The 15,469-nt window shown below is 48.3% G+C and overlaps 1 protein-coding gene across 1 annotated transcript in view; it reads right to left on the bottom strand.

The window, feature by feature from the left end:
* LOC144683864 (cysteine and histidine-rich domain-containing protein 1-like) overlaps positions 1–13,233 on the bottom strand; it is a 42,806-nt gene extending 29,573 nt beyond the window's left edge. Inside the window, exons 1-3 of the mRNA XM_078547376.1 lie at positions 12,933–13,233; positions 10,594–10,643; positions 8,548–8,604 (exon numbers count right to left, since the gene is read on the bottom strand). Of these exons, the coding sequence (XP_078403502.1) occupies positions 8,548–8,604; positions 10,594–10,643; positions 12,933–12,996 (171 nt within the window). The 5' untranslated portion in view covers positions 12,997–13,233. The remainder of the gene's footprint in view (positions 1–8,547; positions 8,605–10,593; positions 10,644–12,932) is intronic.
* Positions 13,234–15,469: the final 2,236 nt, after the last annotated feature.

Genomic DNA, 15,469 nt, shown 5'->3' with positions numbered 1-15,469 from the left:
AGGGTATATGGGGGACATGAAGTGGCATAATTTTGCATGGATGGGATATAGGAAGTGTGTGGAGGGTTAACGGGGTGAGTGGTGAGGGCTGAAGGAAGTTTTTTGCTTTATTCTTTTCTAAATTTTATTTCAACAAAATGCTGGAGCACTGAAGCAAACTTTCTGCCCAGCCCGTTTCCGCACCTGGCAGCCTCTGCACTCATTTTGGGGGCAGCGGGCACGACTTTCAATCCAGCCCAACAACCCCCCAGGGAAAAAAAAATCTGACCTGCGGGCAGCCATTTTCAAAGGTCAGGGTCGCCGAGCCAGGAACTCTCCCATCTCTGTGCACATGACCTGGGAGCGAAAACCTGGGCCAATGTGTTCATAATTTATCAAAATTGTCAATCAAAATAGATTTTGAAGAATCACTACAGCGAGCAATTGCTTATCCTAACGGGAGAATCCTTAATGAGAAAGCAATCATAAACCATTACCTTAGATCTGTTAACACGAACTGTTTGGCACCAAAACCAATGGCACCTAACCCGGCGTTCAGAAAAAGGATAAGTGAATTGGTTATCAAAGATCAGAGCGCTACTGAGGAATCAAGCAAATGATATAACTTTATACCGGGGCGGAATCGTCCCAGATTTGCACAAAGTGCGGTACCGGGCGGGAAAAATGATGTTTTACCCGCCGGCCGGGACGGCGGCTTTTCACGCCGTATCATCCCAATCTCGTCACATTCATTACACATTCCCGGGAAACATGCCACTTCCATGGCGGGCGGACTCTCATTCAGCCGCCAAGCCATCGCCTCGCCGCTTCAGTACGCCGGGCGTCATGTTTAAAGTCCAGCCGAGCGCACACCTCTCAGTGCTTCCAGCTCCCAACTGCTGCAAAGAAGACATGGTCCTGAAAGGCAAAAAGACTGCAGCCCCCAGGTTCAATGCCACCCTCGAGCGCCTTTTGGACGAAGTGGAGGCTCGCTGTGATGTCCTCTACCCCAGCTGTGGCCTCAGGATGGGCAGCAACCTCATTAATCTGGCTTGGGAGGCAGTGGCAGCAGTGATCAATGCCAATGCCCTGCAAAAGAGGACAGCCACCCAGTGCCACAAGAGGGTGAATGATCTCCTCCTTTCTGCCAGGGTAAGTCACTCTTTTCATCACTCTCAACTCACACACTCACAAACCCATCACACATCCATAGGGCCCATACTCACTGCTGATTCTCAGGTGTTTCTCATGTGTCGGTGCAGACTCGATGGGCTAAAGGGCCTCTTCTGCACTGTGATTCTGTGATTCAAGGGACATCACCATTTACTCCCTCACACACACCTTCATTGTCCTTATCCCATCCTTGGGACCTGGCACCACCCACACATGCCAGGCATACTTATCATCTGGCCTGGTAGGCATCCTGCTTACACTCTCTCCAGTCAAACAGGCACACAAGAGAGAGAGGTTGCAGACTGGTGGAGGAATGCCTGAAATCAAGGTCCTCACGGACTTTGAAAACAGAGCCATCCAGTTAGCCGGCGAGAATCTGGGCTGTTCCTGTGCTGATGGTGAGGTCGGCACTGCTCTACCAAGTGAGGATCCAGCAGTGCAACATCCATCAGACAACCATGCCATGAGTGATGTGTCCTGTTTCACAGGCCATTGCCATGCACTAATTATCTCCCCTCGCTTCCGCAGGCCAATGTGGGAAACAGCCGATGGAGTCCATGACCCAGGGCCTCCAATCAAGTCCCAAAGAAACCCCTGAAGAGGAATCTGGAGGCACCATCTTTGAAGTCCCGCCACAGCGCTCACCCACACCCTTCATCAGCACAGAGATACACACCTCGGTGGGACCTAGCTTTACAGTAGCCTTGGGATCACAATCTGGTGAGCACATTGCATTGTCTGAATCACAGCAGGTGGCGGCAGGGATTTCCCAGGTGCTCGGCACTCGGAGGACTGCTGGAAGCTGGAAATCTGCTGAGTCCGAGTCAGATGATGAGCCTCTGGACTTGGTCATGTCACAGTTTCTGGAGCTGCAAAGGCAAGCTTGGGAACATCAGAAAGGAATGTCCGCTGCACTCCTCAGATTGCAAGGCACGATGGAGGAGTCTGTCTGCCTTCAGCCTGAGGTGAGAGTGCCAGCATGCCAACGCAGCGAGGTCAACTCTGGTAGGATGGTGGCCGCCATGGAAACCTTGGTCCAGGACGTCACTCCTGCACCCGCTGCGCGGGTTCAACTCCACCGCTGATGCCATAGTTGGCCTCCAACAGTGTGCATGCGAGAGGGGTGTGGGGCAGAAAGTTAAGAAGAATTAGTTGCACAGCCTGGGCACAGTTGTTAATCACTTGTACATACTGTTCACAACTGTCAATAAACTCCCACGAATGTCTCCCTGTCTATGACTCCCTGTTCTGATAACCAGTGTTCAGGTGTCACTCAGATGTGACACCTTTCTGCACAAGATAAAGGCAGGTGTCTCAGTCCAGGGCCTCTTCCCTGTGCTTTGTGCAGCCTTCAGACTAAAGTGATGGCACGGTCTCACACTCCTTGGACACATTACTGATGCCTGCACCTCGACAGTGCTGGTCATCACTGCCAGAATGTCATGGGCAGGCGTCACAGATTTCCAAAATTCTCTCTGTGTGTTCACAGCACCTTTAAAGTGGGGCTGGACCGAATCTCTTCAGCATCTGTGACCAGTGACACTGTGCTCCTGAAGGGGTCAGGTGCTGAAGGCAGACAAAGGATCAGACGCTTTTAAAGTTTCATGGTTGCATCTCTATGATATGGCCCTGATCAAAGAGCGCAAGCGAGCTGCCCTCGGCCAGACAGGAGTCAGACATTTTCAGGGGCTATGTGAACATCTATGGAGCATCCTCATTGCATGTCGTCATCGTCCTCCTACAATCGAGTGACTATCAGCGCCTCTACCGCATCTCCATGACAGGAGCATTTTATTTGCCATAAGCCAGACTGGAATCAAACGTCCACAGATGCAATGTGAGGATCTATGGTGTCTCCTCACTGCATGTCATCATCATCCTTCAAAACCTAGCAGCTATGAGGGCCTCCTGAGCGTGCCTGCCTCATCTGGCCAGTGTGAGGGCCTCAACGCTGTCATCAGCACCTTCGAGGACCTCCCGACCCTCATCCCCATCAATGTCCTCCTCATCCAAGGAGACCTCCAGCTCCTCCATCTCCTCCTCAGCCATCTTCTCTTACCGTTACGGTGCGAGGTTGTAAACGGCCAGCAGACGGCGATGATGTGTGACACCCTCTGTGGACTATATTGCAGGGCTCCACCAGATCAGTCTGGGCACCAGAACCTCACTTTCAGCATCTCAATGGTCTGCTTCACCAAGTTGAGAGTTGCAGCATGAGCTTCGTTATACATTCATTCTGCTGCAGTCTGAGGCCACTGCACAGGTGTCATCAGCCACGTCCTTGTCCCAAGGAGCCAGCCCTGCAGCTTCTGTGGACCCTGGAAAACTTCAGGAATCTGTGACCAACTGAGAATGTAGGAGTTTGGACATTCCCTGGAAACTGTGTGCAGACCTGTAGGATGCATTTGCAGTGGTTGCACATTCAGTGAATGGAATCCCTTGCAGTTGACATAGCTGACCATGTGTTGTGACAGAGATCTGAGCGCCACATGAGTGCAGTTGATGGCACCATACACCTGTGGGAAACACGTGACCTGGGCAAATCCAATCGCTCTTGCATCCTGGCTTTCCTGATCCTGGGCGAAATGCACAAAGCTGTGTGCCCTCGTGAAGATGGCATCCATGGCCTCATGGATGCATTTGTGGGTGGAGGCTTGTGATATCCCACAGAGGTCACCTGTGGAGCCCCAAAAGGAGCCACTGGCATAGAAATTGAGCGCAACGGTCACTTTCACGGCCACTGCCAGCGGACGCCCTCCATGTCCCTGTGGTGCCAAATCCAGCAGTAGCTGGCAGAAGTGACCGATCAGTTCCCTAGACATGTGCGGTCTTCGGCAACACAGGTTCTCGGTCAATTGCTGGAATGAAAGGCTGCGTCTATAGACCCTGGGTCTAGCTAGACGCCGACCAGCGACCGTTTGCTGTGGAGTGTGCAGGAGCCCTAGCTGCCCTTTCTTCCAGAGGGTGCTGCTCCTCACTCTGCGCAGCCAGGTGCCTAAGTTGCTCTCTTCTCCGTCGTCGCCGCTCTCTGTATGCCACGAGACATGCAGCTAGTTCACCAGGCTCCATGATCCTGATGTACTCGTCCTGCTGGAGGAAAGAGAGAGACACGTGGGTTAGCATGGGTGTACTAAGAACTTGTCTTGGTAAAGTCTGAAGGAGAGTGCTGGCCGCCACTTGGATGGCCAGAGATTAGTGCGCCGCATGGCTGTCAAAACCCCACCCACTTCCACCCCACCGATTTCCGGCAGCTTTGCCCATTGGACTGCAGGCTGTGCTCTCAGCTCAGGTAGAGGCATTCTCCTAACCCGCACTGCAAGGCTGCACTGTTAGTTTGAACCAAGAGGGTGACTGGCCCAAACGAGGATGATGACATTGCAAGAGGCTGTGAGTGGCTCTGCCAGTGACTGCTCCTTGGCCAGCTTTAGCAAGGAGATTATACAACGAGACCAGTAGTACAACTGTTCTGCAGTCCACTAAAATGCTCATTAATTTTCAGTCTGTGCCCAAGGGGTGAAAAGCTCTGAAGCACTTGGTGGCACTTTGATGCCTCCACGTTGCTTAAGTGGGCAGAGAAGCTGGAGGCCCAACACCAATCATGTCAATGTGGCTGCGCCTGAACTGTCTCATCTGCAGAGAAATGGTCACTTTACACTTTATACAAGGGGCAGAATTTTGCCTTTGGCGGGCAGGCTCGACGGGGGCAGTCGGGAAGTCAACCCCGATCGGCACTGGACCGCGATTTCACGCTGGCGGGCCAATTAAGGCCTGCCCAGCATGAAACACGAACGGCAGTGATGAGCGCTGCCTAGGGCGAGCGTGAACTTCGTGCATGCGCGCGAGTGAGTGCTTCATATTCATAATCTCCCTGAGGCACAGAGCTGCCTCAGGGGGATGAAGAGATATGAAAAAAAATTTTTTAATTAAAATGTAATGAAACATGTCCCCTCATGTGACTCTGCTATTCATGAAAAATTCAAGTTTTTATTTTATTTTTAGTTGCTTTTGGAAACCTCACCCCGCCCATAGATGAGGTTTCCAAAAAAATGCAAAGACCGCTTGGCCTTTTCGCCCACCTGCCAACCATTACGTTGGATGGGCAGCAAAAAGTTTAAGCTAATTGATTACTTAATGACCTTAACAGGCCAGCAGCGCACCCACCGATCAAACTATCGTGCGACTGCACGTTGACTTTGGCACGCTCAGTTGACGTCAACGTGCGTCATTTCACGCTCGAGCGGGTCAGACACGTGCCTGCCCACCGAGCAAAACTTTCTGCCCAAAGTTTCCCTAATGCATGGCCGCATCCCTCATCCATCCCCCCGCCAGCCCACACGTGCTTATGTACTCCCTTCAACCGCAGGGCAGCCCTTGCCACTCCCTCCCGCAAAACGCCGCAACTGCAAGGCAGCCCTTGCCCCATCCCCAACACGCCTCAACCGTAGGGCAGTCCTTGCTCCCCCCTCTCAATGCACCTCAACCTTGAAGTCCAACAGGTGATCCGGGCGAGCGCTCCATAATGTTACTGTGCACTCACCTCAGAGTTCCCCTCAAAGTGCAGCCCGCCAAGTGTATGCCTTTTAAACGCTGTTGTGAAACACATTGGCGTGATTGGGCAGATGATCCAGCATGAGGGGCAGGGGATGATTCCTGTGGGCTCAGCTTATGCAGATGTATTACAATGAGGTTTCTGATGTCTGATGGCAAAAAACGCAGCCTACCATCGGTGGGCAGAGCGGACGATTGCAAACTGGTTTCACCATGTCGTGAAACTGATTGTTGGCCTTCTCACCATATTGTCCGCTTATGCTATGGAACACGCCTGATGCCAGCGGGCACAGACGATTTCGCCCCAGGCTTTCAGCCACTTTAGCTTCTCCTTGGCGAGACTGGAAATTTCTTTTAAAAAGTCAGGCTGTTGGCCTAGTTAAACTTCATAAAGGATACATTTTTCACAGGGATTCTGGATCTAGAAAAGCTTCCATGCACTGTATGTACAAACATTGTTTTTTTAAATCCATGGTTTGTTTTTGTAACGGTACTTATGAGATTAAAACCAGGTTAATTTGAATAAATAACCTAGGGTGGGATTTGTGTATTTCATTCAGCCACAGTTTTCATTCTCATGGAATCATAGGCCAGGATTTTATGGCCTCTCCCGCCCGGGAGATATTACGGTCCCGCCAAACTGAATGCAGATTTAAATGGCTCGCTGCATCCGCCAGGGGGAGACACACCATGGCAGGTCCATAAAACCCTGGCCATAGAGTCATTTAGAGCACAGAAGGAGTCCATTTGGCCAATCGACTCCACGCTGTCTCCCCGCGGAGTGATTCATTCAGTCCCATTCCCCCACTCGATCTCGTAGTCCTGCGGGTTTATTTCTATGAAGAAACGAGCTGGGATGACAGTAACCAACTGACTAACTCAAAACTAAGTTGGAATAACATTTCTTGATGGATGCTCCATTAAAGCTAATAAAGCTTGTAGTCTGCTGACAATTGTATTTGGTCTAACATTTTTACATCGATGCAACAGACATCCTTGATTGACAGTCCTGTTTGATTTGAGATACATTTCTTTGGATTCATTTGTTCCTGAAAAACCTTTAAAAATTTCTAGGGGTATATATATATATATATATATATATAAAAAATATAGTAGGTCAAACATATTTAGGTAGCTGCTTCTTGGGTTTATAGACATTATTGACTGGATAAGGGAGGGTGTGAGGAGCCTGCCTCACATTCTTCTTTGTAAACAGGAGTGCACAGATCACCATCCTCAGACCGTCATCTAAAACAATCAAAGGGAGAAATATACACAGTTGGATACCAATCTTCTGAACTGGAGTTGCAAAATGAATTGCAGCTGCAAGTAGACTACAGGTTTAAAATACATCAGTTCCTTCCAGAAAAAAAAATGGAAAAAAGTGCATAATTGGGTCAAACCCCAAACCACAGGCCACACAATGAAAGAGATGTAAAAACCTAAAGGCACTTACCTCTAGGACTGCACTCCCCCAATATCTGACTGTCCTTTTCTGCAGTGCCCATTTAAAGTAGGTACTTATTGAGGCTGATACGCTCCCGGTGAAAAACTTGAAATACGACTAACAGGCACTCTGCATGTATTTAAATAATTTGGGGGGCCTTAATGAGGATATTGCATGAAACATGTGCTGACCATTTATGCACAAAGCTGGATATTGGTGCAGAATGTAATTTTTAATGAAGGGGATGAGAAGCAGGCTTAGACTTGCTCTTTCACTTTCCCAACTAGTGCTCTGGGTACAACCATTCAGTGAATCAGCCCTGTGGTGTAGGGATTCTTACATTCTGAAATACAGATTTTTGTACTGTCACATGTACCACAAACAGACTGAAAGATAGTGTGAAAATAAAACTGGTCTAAACAAAATCTAAATGGGAGCACTTCCTGCTGTCTTTGTTGATACATTATCCAATGCCACACTGAGCCATGCAGACCAGAAAGGTACCAGGTTTGGCTCTAGTCTTTGCTGACATTGCGGATTTCAGCCAGTACAATAGAGGCTCTACAATTGGCCTTAAAACTTGAGCCAATGATGGCAAAAATAGATAATTCAGCCAGAGTTCCTACTCCTGTTCATATTCTTGTAACTTCCGCTGGAAAATGTTTGTTTGTGGATTTGGGTGAGCTTCATGTAAGGACAGGTCATATGGGATACACTGAGAGCACAGGAGTGCTTGTACCTGGAGAAGCACAACGATGTAAATATAATGATGAATGAGGCAGAAATTATGGCCAGAATTTTCCGGGTCTCCTGCGGCGAGGTCCCCCGTGGTGTATGCGGCAGGCCATTCAAACTTCCATTCACTTCTGCGGGACTGGAAGATCCCGCCGGTGGGAAGGGCTGGAAAATCCCACCCAATATCGCCAGTCCCACTGTCTTGTTTTCCTGGGATTTTGCTTGGCAGAGGCCCAAAAATAACTCTGGCCACAGCACCCAGGTTCACTAAAATTGGAAGATATGAGAAGGGATAGGCAGCAAATCAGCAATGTCTGGCGGCACCAAACATTGTTTTGCTCAACAGCCAGAAGGATGCAAAGTTGACAACCATTGATCATGCTGTAATCCTTTCCAGCCTGGCACAGAGGTACAGTTTGCCCCTCCATCACTGAGCACAAACCCTATCCAAGGGAAATTTTACCAAGGGAGAGCATCTAAGTCATTGTAATACCATTATAATGACTTGACTCACAAATCTTTAGGTCCCATTGGGCAGAATCCACTTGAACTCAGAGGTGCAGGGGAGTAAAATTGACTGCTTTAATTCCAATGTATATTAACTATCATGACAATCTGACTTTACTTGAGATTCCGTATTACTCAAAACAATGAAGACTACTTACTGGGATTTCCAGAAATTCTGAAAAGTCAGTTGTCCTTTTTTTGCAGCAGGACCATCCCTAAATGAAACAGGAAATTATTATAGTCATTCTGTTTTTCTTCCACTTGCCCAAATTGACAAGCATCAGGGTTGCAGGTCTGAATGCTGCCGTGGTGTAGTGCTGCCAGAGCGCACTGGAGCGCCACTCCGGCACCTTCTATTTAAAGCAAACTTGTCCAACTCAATGTGGCCCGCCAAACTTGTTGGACATCGAGGTAGCATATATTTGAAAAATGCTGTAAAACTGTTCAGCCAATCACAGGCTGGTTCCTCCCTGCATTTGCTGCATTTGATCAGCAAAGAGCGGGAAGGTAAGTTTTGGAGGTAAGCTCCAAGGCTCAGAACGCGAGGCAGCTGGAGCAGCAGGGCCCAGTGGAGCCCAAGTGGACCGTGAGGCAGTTGGAGCACGGGGCCCAGTGGAGCCCAAGTAGAGCGTGAAGCAGTTGGAGCACGGGGCCCAGTGGAGCCCAAGCGGAGCGTGAGGCAGTTGGAGCACGGGGCCTAGTGGAGCCCAAGCAGAGCGTAAGGCAGTTAGAGCAGCAGGGCCCAGTGGAGCCCAAGTGGAGCGTGAGGCAGTTGGAGCACAGGGCCTAGGGGAGCCCAAGTGGAGTGTGAGGCAGTTGGAGCACAGGGCCTAGGGGAGCCCAAGTGGAGCGTGAGGCAGTTGGAGCACGGGGCCCAGTGGAGCCCAAGTGGAGAGTGAGGCAGCTGGAGCACAGGGCCTAGGGGAGTCCGAGCGGAATGTGAGGCAGCTGGAGCATGGGGCCCAGTGGAGCCCAAGTGGAGCGCGAGGCAGCTGGAGCACAGGGCCCAGTGGAGCGTGAGGCAGCTGGAGCATAGGGCCCAGTGGAGCCCAAGTGGAGAGTGAGGCAGTTGGAGCATAGGGCCTAGGGGAGCCCAAGTGGAGCGTGAGGCAGTTGGAGCACGGGGCCCAGTGGAGCCCAAGTGGAGCGCGAGGCAGCTGGAGCACAGGGCCCAGTGGAGCCCAGGTGGAGCGTGAGGCAACTGGAGCGGCAGGGCTCAGTGACACTGGTGGGATGTTGTAGAGTTAGGAGCTATACGTTTGTAATGTTTCATTTTGTGAATAAATCTAAAACTAAGTAAAGACTGGTCTCTTCACTGGAGCAGCGTCAGGAGTTTAATAAATATGTTTCAAAAGCACTTCATTGGCTATAAAGCTCTTTGAGGCATCTGGTGGTCATGAAAAGTGCTATATAAATTCAAGTTTTTCTTTTTTTCCTAATGCCACAGAGTAAAATATCCTGTCAATACTCGCTGTTTAGGTTCCCATATGGAAAATGATCACTTTGGGGGTGGCCAGAGCCCATGAAAGTGTGTTTCATTAAATTCAAGAGAGGAAGCAGGGAAAAATCTGGTGAAAAAATTGTGTAACTGGAATGTTTCATATTTAAATTAGGAAATGTGTGATTTAATTTGAATATGCTCTGGCACCAAATACCTATAAAGCCTGAAGTATGGATCACTGGAAACATATAGTAGGGAGTTCACCCTGGTTACGTTATTTTATTTAGCTCTCAGAGTGCATTCTCTGATTTTAGTCCCGGTAACAACTGGGTGGCTGAGTTTATCACTGGCTGTTAGAATTCGTCAGTGACACTTCTCATTAGGCCCAATTAACTCCTTTCTAATTATGGCTCATGTTTTAACTCAGAGTAGTGGGGCATAGTTTCGTAACTGCAAATTCTTACCTGCAGACTCTCTGTAACACTCACTTTGTAGCATTGAGAGAGAAGCCATGTGTCACACAAGTGTTGGAGGATCAGACTGTATGTTACTTTCATCCTCAGAGGTTGGCTCTCAAGAGACTGATACTAGCAATGTGACATGGCATGAAGGGTTAAAGATGGGGAAAATTTTGAGGGTGAGTAATGAAGCAGGCCACTAAGTCATCACTGCATTCAGCTCACACTCATTTTGATGCAATCCAATTTAGTCTGCTTAGCAGGATTTAATTATATCTGGGAATAGATTGTACTTTTGAACCTACCTTGAGTGCATCATGGAAGATGGGAACGCCTGGATGGTAACAACAAGCATCTGTTGGAGAAAGAGTCAAAAGCTTATATTCAACATATTAAAACAAAAGGGTGAAAGGGAGGAACTGTTTAAAATTGTGCAAGATTTCCTGACAGATGGCATCAGGAGATGTGCTTGGTTATATTCTTTATCCCATTGTTCCCCTATCAGTACAATAATGAAATCAAAAGGCACTAAACTATTTCTTACTCTACCTCATTCTTACCTGGCACCTGGAACATTTTTTTCAGTTGTTCATGAGATGTGGGCATCGCTGGCTAGGCCAGCATGTATTGCCCAACCCTAATTGCCCTTGAGAAAATGGTTGTGAGCTGCCTTCTTGAACCGCTGCATTCCATGTTGTGTAGGTACGCCCACAGTGCTGTTAGGGAGGGAGTTCCAAGATTTTGAACCAGCAGCAGTGAAGGAACGACGATATATTTCCAAGTCAGGATGGTGAGTGGCTTGGAGGGGAACTTGCAGGTGGTGGTGTTCCCATCTATCTGCTGCCCTTTTCCTTCTATATGGTAGAGGTTGCGAGTTTGGGAGGTGCTGTTGAAGTAGCCTGGTGAGTTGCTGCAGTGCATCTTTTCTCCTTACTTCTCACAGTTTTCCACTTCCTCCTTCAGTCTACAGGCTCTGTCCCAAACCTTGACTAACTAACACTTTCAATTTACCTCATTTTCTCATCTATACTTCCAAACTCAATGATGCCTTACCTGTTGGGCATTGGCCCATCAAATAGATTTCTCCATTTAAACAAATAAATGCTGGGAAAACAAAATGTGGCAATGTAATACAGTACTGCATTATAATGTGGGAATTAAGATCAGTGTTGAATACATCATGCACTCTGGTTTCCAGCCATTTACAATCTCAGTCCACTCTCTTTGAATGTGGGTTCAAGGCTGGGAAAATGTTGACTTTAACCAGGCTGGAGATGGATTTGAATAACCTAGGTTCCTCAATTGCCTACGGGAAGGCTGAGGAAACTTCACAAATAAAGTAATTGTGAGTGTATAGAAGTATGATACCAACATTTTTTGACAGCACCAAAGTAGTGGTGCTGGCGGTGGGGAGGGGGGGTGGGGCGGGAGGAAAGGGGCAGTTGGTGCGGGGGTAGGAGCAGGGTTTGATAAACTGAGCAGAAAACTGTTAGAACCTTTAAGGGGAATGGGCAGGCAGGTGGAAGGCGCAATTTAAGGCAAAGGTTAAGCATTTCAGAAGGAAATACAAAGTCTCAGTGCACACAGTCAATGAAAAGGCACTGAAGGTTGTGGACAGAGAGAAGGTTCAACAGCATGTAGATAAAAGCTATAAAAAACAGTAACATTATAAACAAGGACTTAGCATACAATAGCAAAGTAATGATATACATCTACAAGTTACTTGTTAAATTAAAAATTATAAATAGTATACAGTGCAAATTACCAGGATGATGCCAGCAATGCGATACTAGAATTACAAGATGCCACTTGAAGCAGTGGAGCTGAGAAATCAAGAGGAGATTTAATAAAAGCTTTTAGTATAATGAAGGCTTTTGAAAGGATGAACAGTGGCTGAGTGTTTCCCCTAGCTGGGGAGTCTGTGATATGGAATCTGTGGTTAGAGGTTATGAATTTCAATCGTCATTAAATCAGTTGAGACAGGCTAGCAGAAATGTAATTACGCAGAAAGTTGTTGACGTATGGAATATGTTGCCTGACGGAGCAGTTCAGGTAGAGGCCATCAAATCTTACAAGGGGAAAATGGCTAAGCATTTGAAGCAGCTGTGGAAAAGGGCAGAGCAGAGGGAATAGTTTTAGCAATCAGCTAAGGACACTACAGAGATGGGCCAAATATCCTCATGTGCTGTAAACTTATCTAGTTTTCACGGAGTGCTACAATAGAGGACAATGCCTTTACTGCCGAGCCATTTGGCCAGACCGGTAATCCAAACAAACAGTGTCACCTTCGGAGGGGAGGGTCGGTGGGTATGAAGATGTGCCTCTGTAAGTGATATCAAATAGGAATAGAAGGAGGTTGACAGACATGGAATATGATGCTCTTAGGATATACTGTCCACAGAGGAATGAAGGCAGTCCCTTCACCAGCACGGCGAGCAGCGGAGAAAGCTTGAACAGAAATGTTCCAAGCACAGTCCTGCTTTAACAAGCTTTCTTAACCGGCCTTAAAAAAAAAATGAAGGTGATTGACAAAAGTTGAACAACGAAAGTAAATTATGTCGCGGCCGCGGACACCAGCTCACTCCCGAACTGCGAGAGAGACAGTTTGATTAAACCGAGGATCTGTAGAAAGTTTGTGACTCACCCTCCCTGTTGCTGTGGGGTTGGAAGTGCAGCCCGCAGCCTCGGTTATAACAGAGCTCCGACATCGCGGCGCTTTCACTGCGCGTGTGCTTCCCGGGATTAGCGAGCGAGATGCTGTTCTCTGAAGCTTCAGTGGATGTGAGATCTCGATATTCCAGAAATACCTTCTGCCGCCTGGAAGAAATTCCCCAGTGCACAGGAAAATGGAGTCGGGTTGTGCATTGCCCAAAGATAGTCACAACACATGCTCCTGTCCGTCACGGACCCGGAGCGGCAGCACCCGGGCTGACAACTTCCATCCTGGGGGAGGAGCGTAGACCAGACGACAGACAAAAAAAAATAAAATGAAACCTTATTCCGAGTTAACCTTAGGGCAGAAGCTAAGTTTTGATATTCCTTGTAACCGGCCCACAGACGGAAATGCTCTAATTCCCCAGGAAATTTCATAGAATCGTTACAGTACAGAAGGAGGCCATCCGTCTGTCGTGTCTGTGCTGACCCTCTGCAGGAACAATGCACCTGGTGCCATTCCCTGCCTTTTCCTGGTAGCCATGCATGTTTTTCCCCCTTCAGATAATAATCCAATTCCCTTTTGAAAGCCTTAATTGATCTTGCCTGCATCACTGTCCCTGACAGTGCATTCCAGATCCTAAACACTGCATTGCATGCCAGTTACCTTAAATCTGTAAGATAAAAGCAAAAAAACTGCAGATGCTGGAAATCCAAAACAAAAATACCTCGAAAAACTCAGCAGGTCTGACAGCATCTGCGGAGAGGAACACAGTTAACGTTTCGAGTCCATATGACTCTTCAACAGAACTTGGGAAAAATAGAAAAGAAGTGAAATATAAGCTGGTTTAAGTTGGGGGGAACAAGTAGAGCTGGATAGAGGGCCAGTGATAGGCGGAGATAACCAAGAGATGTCATAGACAAAAGGATCAAAGAGGTGTTGAAGCTGGTGATATTATCTAAGGAATGTGATAAAAAAAGGTACAGATAGCCCGGGTGGGGGGAAGGGATCGAAATAGGCTAACAGGCAAAGATAAAACAATGGATGGAAATACATTTAAAAATAATGGAAATAGGTGGGAAAAGAAAAATCTATATAAATTATTGGAAAAAAGGGGGATCGGAAAGGGGGTGGGGATGGAGGAGAGAGTTCATGATCTAAAATTGTTGAATTCAGTATTCAGTCCGGAAGGCTGTAAAGTGCCTAGTCAGAAGATGAGGTGCTGTTCCTCCAGTTTGCGTTGAGCTTCACTGGAACAATGCAGCAGGCCAAGGACAGACATGTGGGCATGAGAGCAGGGTGGAGTGTTGAAATGGCAAGCGACAGGGAGGTCTGGGTCATGCTTGCGGACAGACTGAAGGTGTTCCGCAAAGCGGTCACCCAGTCTGCGTTTGGTTTCTCCAATGTAGAGGAAACCGCATTGGGAGCAGCGAATGCAGTAGACTAAATTGAGGGAAGTGCAAGTGAAATGCTGCTTCACTTGAAAGGAGTGTTTGGGCCCTTGGATGGTGAGGAGAGGGGAAGTAAAGGAGCAGGTGTTGCACCTTCTGCGGTTGCGTGGGAAGGTGCCGTGGGAGGGGGTTGAGATGTAGGGGGTGATGGAGGAGTGGACCAGGGTGTCCCGGAGGGAACGATCCCTGCGGAATGCCGCCAAGGGGGATGAAGGCATCTGCCCTCACACATTCCTCTCCCTCCCAGAACCATGATAGGGTCCCCCTTGTCCCCACTTATCACCCCATCAGCCTCCGCATTCAAAGGATCATCCTCCGCCATTTCCGCCAACTCCAGCATGATGCCACCACTAAACACACCTTCCCTTCACCCCCCGGCGGCATTCCGCAGAGATCATTCCCTCCGGGATACCCTGGTCCACTCCTCCATCACCCCCTAAACCTCAACCCCCTCCCACTGGAAAAGTTTGGCTAGGGGCGCGTCAAGTTCTGGAGCACAAGTCTTCAGTACTATTGCTGGAATATTGTCAGGGCTCATAGCCTTTGCACTATCCAGTGCTTTCAGCTGTTTCTTGATATCGTGTAGTGAATTGAATTGGCTGAAGACTGGCATCTGTGATGCTGGGACCTCTGGAGGTGACTGAGATGGATCATCCACTCGGTACTTCTGGCTAAAGATAGTTGCGAATGCTTCAGCCTTATCCTTTGCATTGATGTGCTGGGCTCCTCCATCATTGAGGATAGGGATATTTTTGGAGCCTCCACTATTAATTGTCTACCACCATTCACAACTGGATGTGGCAGGACTGCAGAGCTTAGATCTGATCCTTTGGTCGTGGGATCACTTAGCTCTGTCTATTACTTGCTGCTTATGCTGTTTGGCACACAAGTAGTCCTGTGTTATAGCTTCACTGGGCTGACACCTCATTTTTAGGTATACCTGGTGCTGCTCCTGGCATGCCGTCCTGCACTCCTCATTGAACCAGGGTTGATCCCCTGGCTTGATGGTAATGGTAGAGTGGGGGATATGCTGGGCCATGAGGTTACAGATTGTGTTTGAGTTCAATTCTGCTGCTG

The sequence above is a fragment of the Cetorhinus maximus genome, chromosome 8, assembly GCF_964194155.1.
Source record: "Cetorhinus maximus chromosome 8, sCetMax3.hap1.1, whole genome shotgun sequence".
NCBI lineage: Eukaryota > Metazoa > Chordata > Chondrichthyes > Lamniformes > Cetorhinidae > Cetorhinus > Cetorhinus maximus.
The sequence above is the reverse complement of the archived record's forward strand: the minus strand, read 5'-3'. Positions and strand labels throughout refer to the sequence as shown.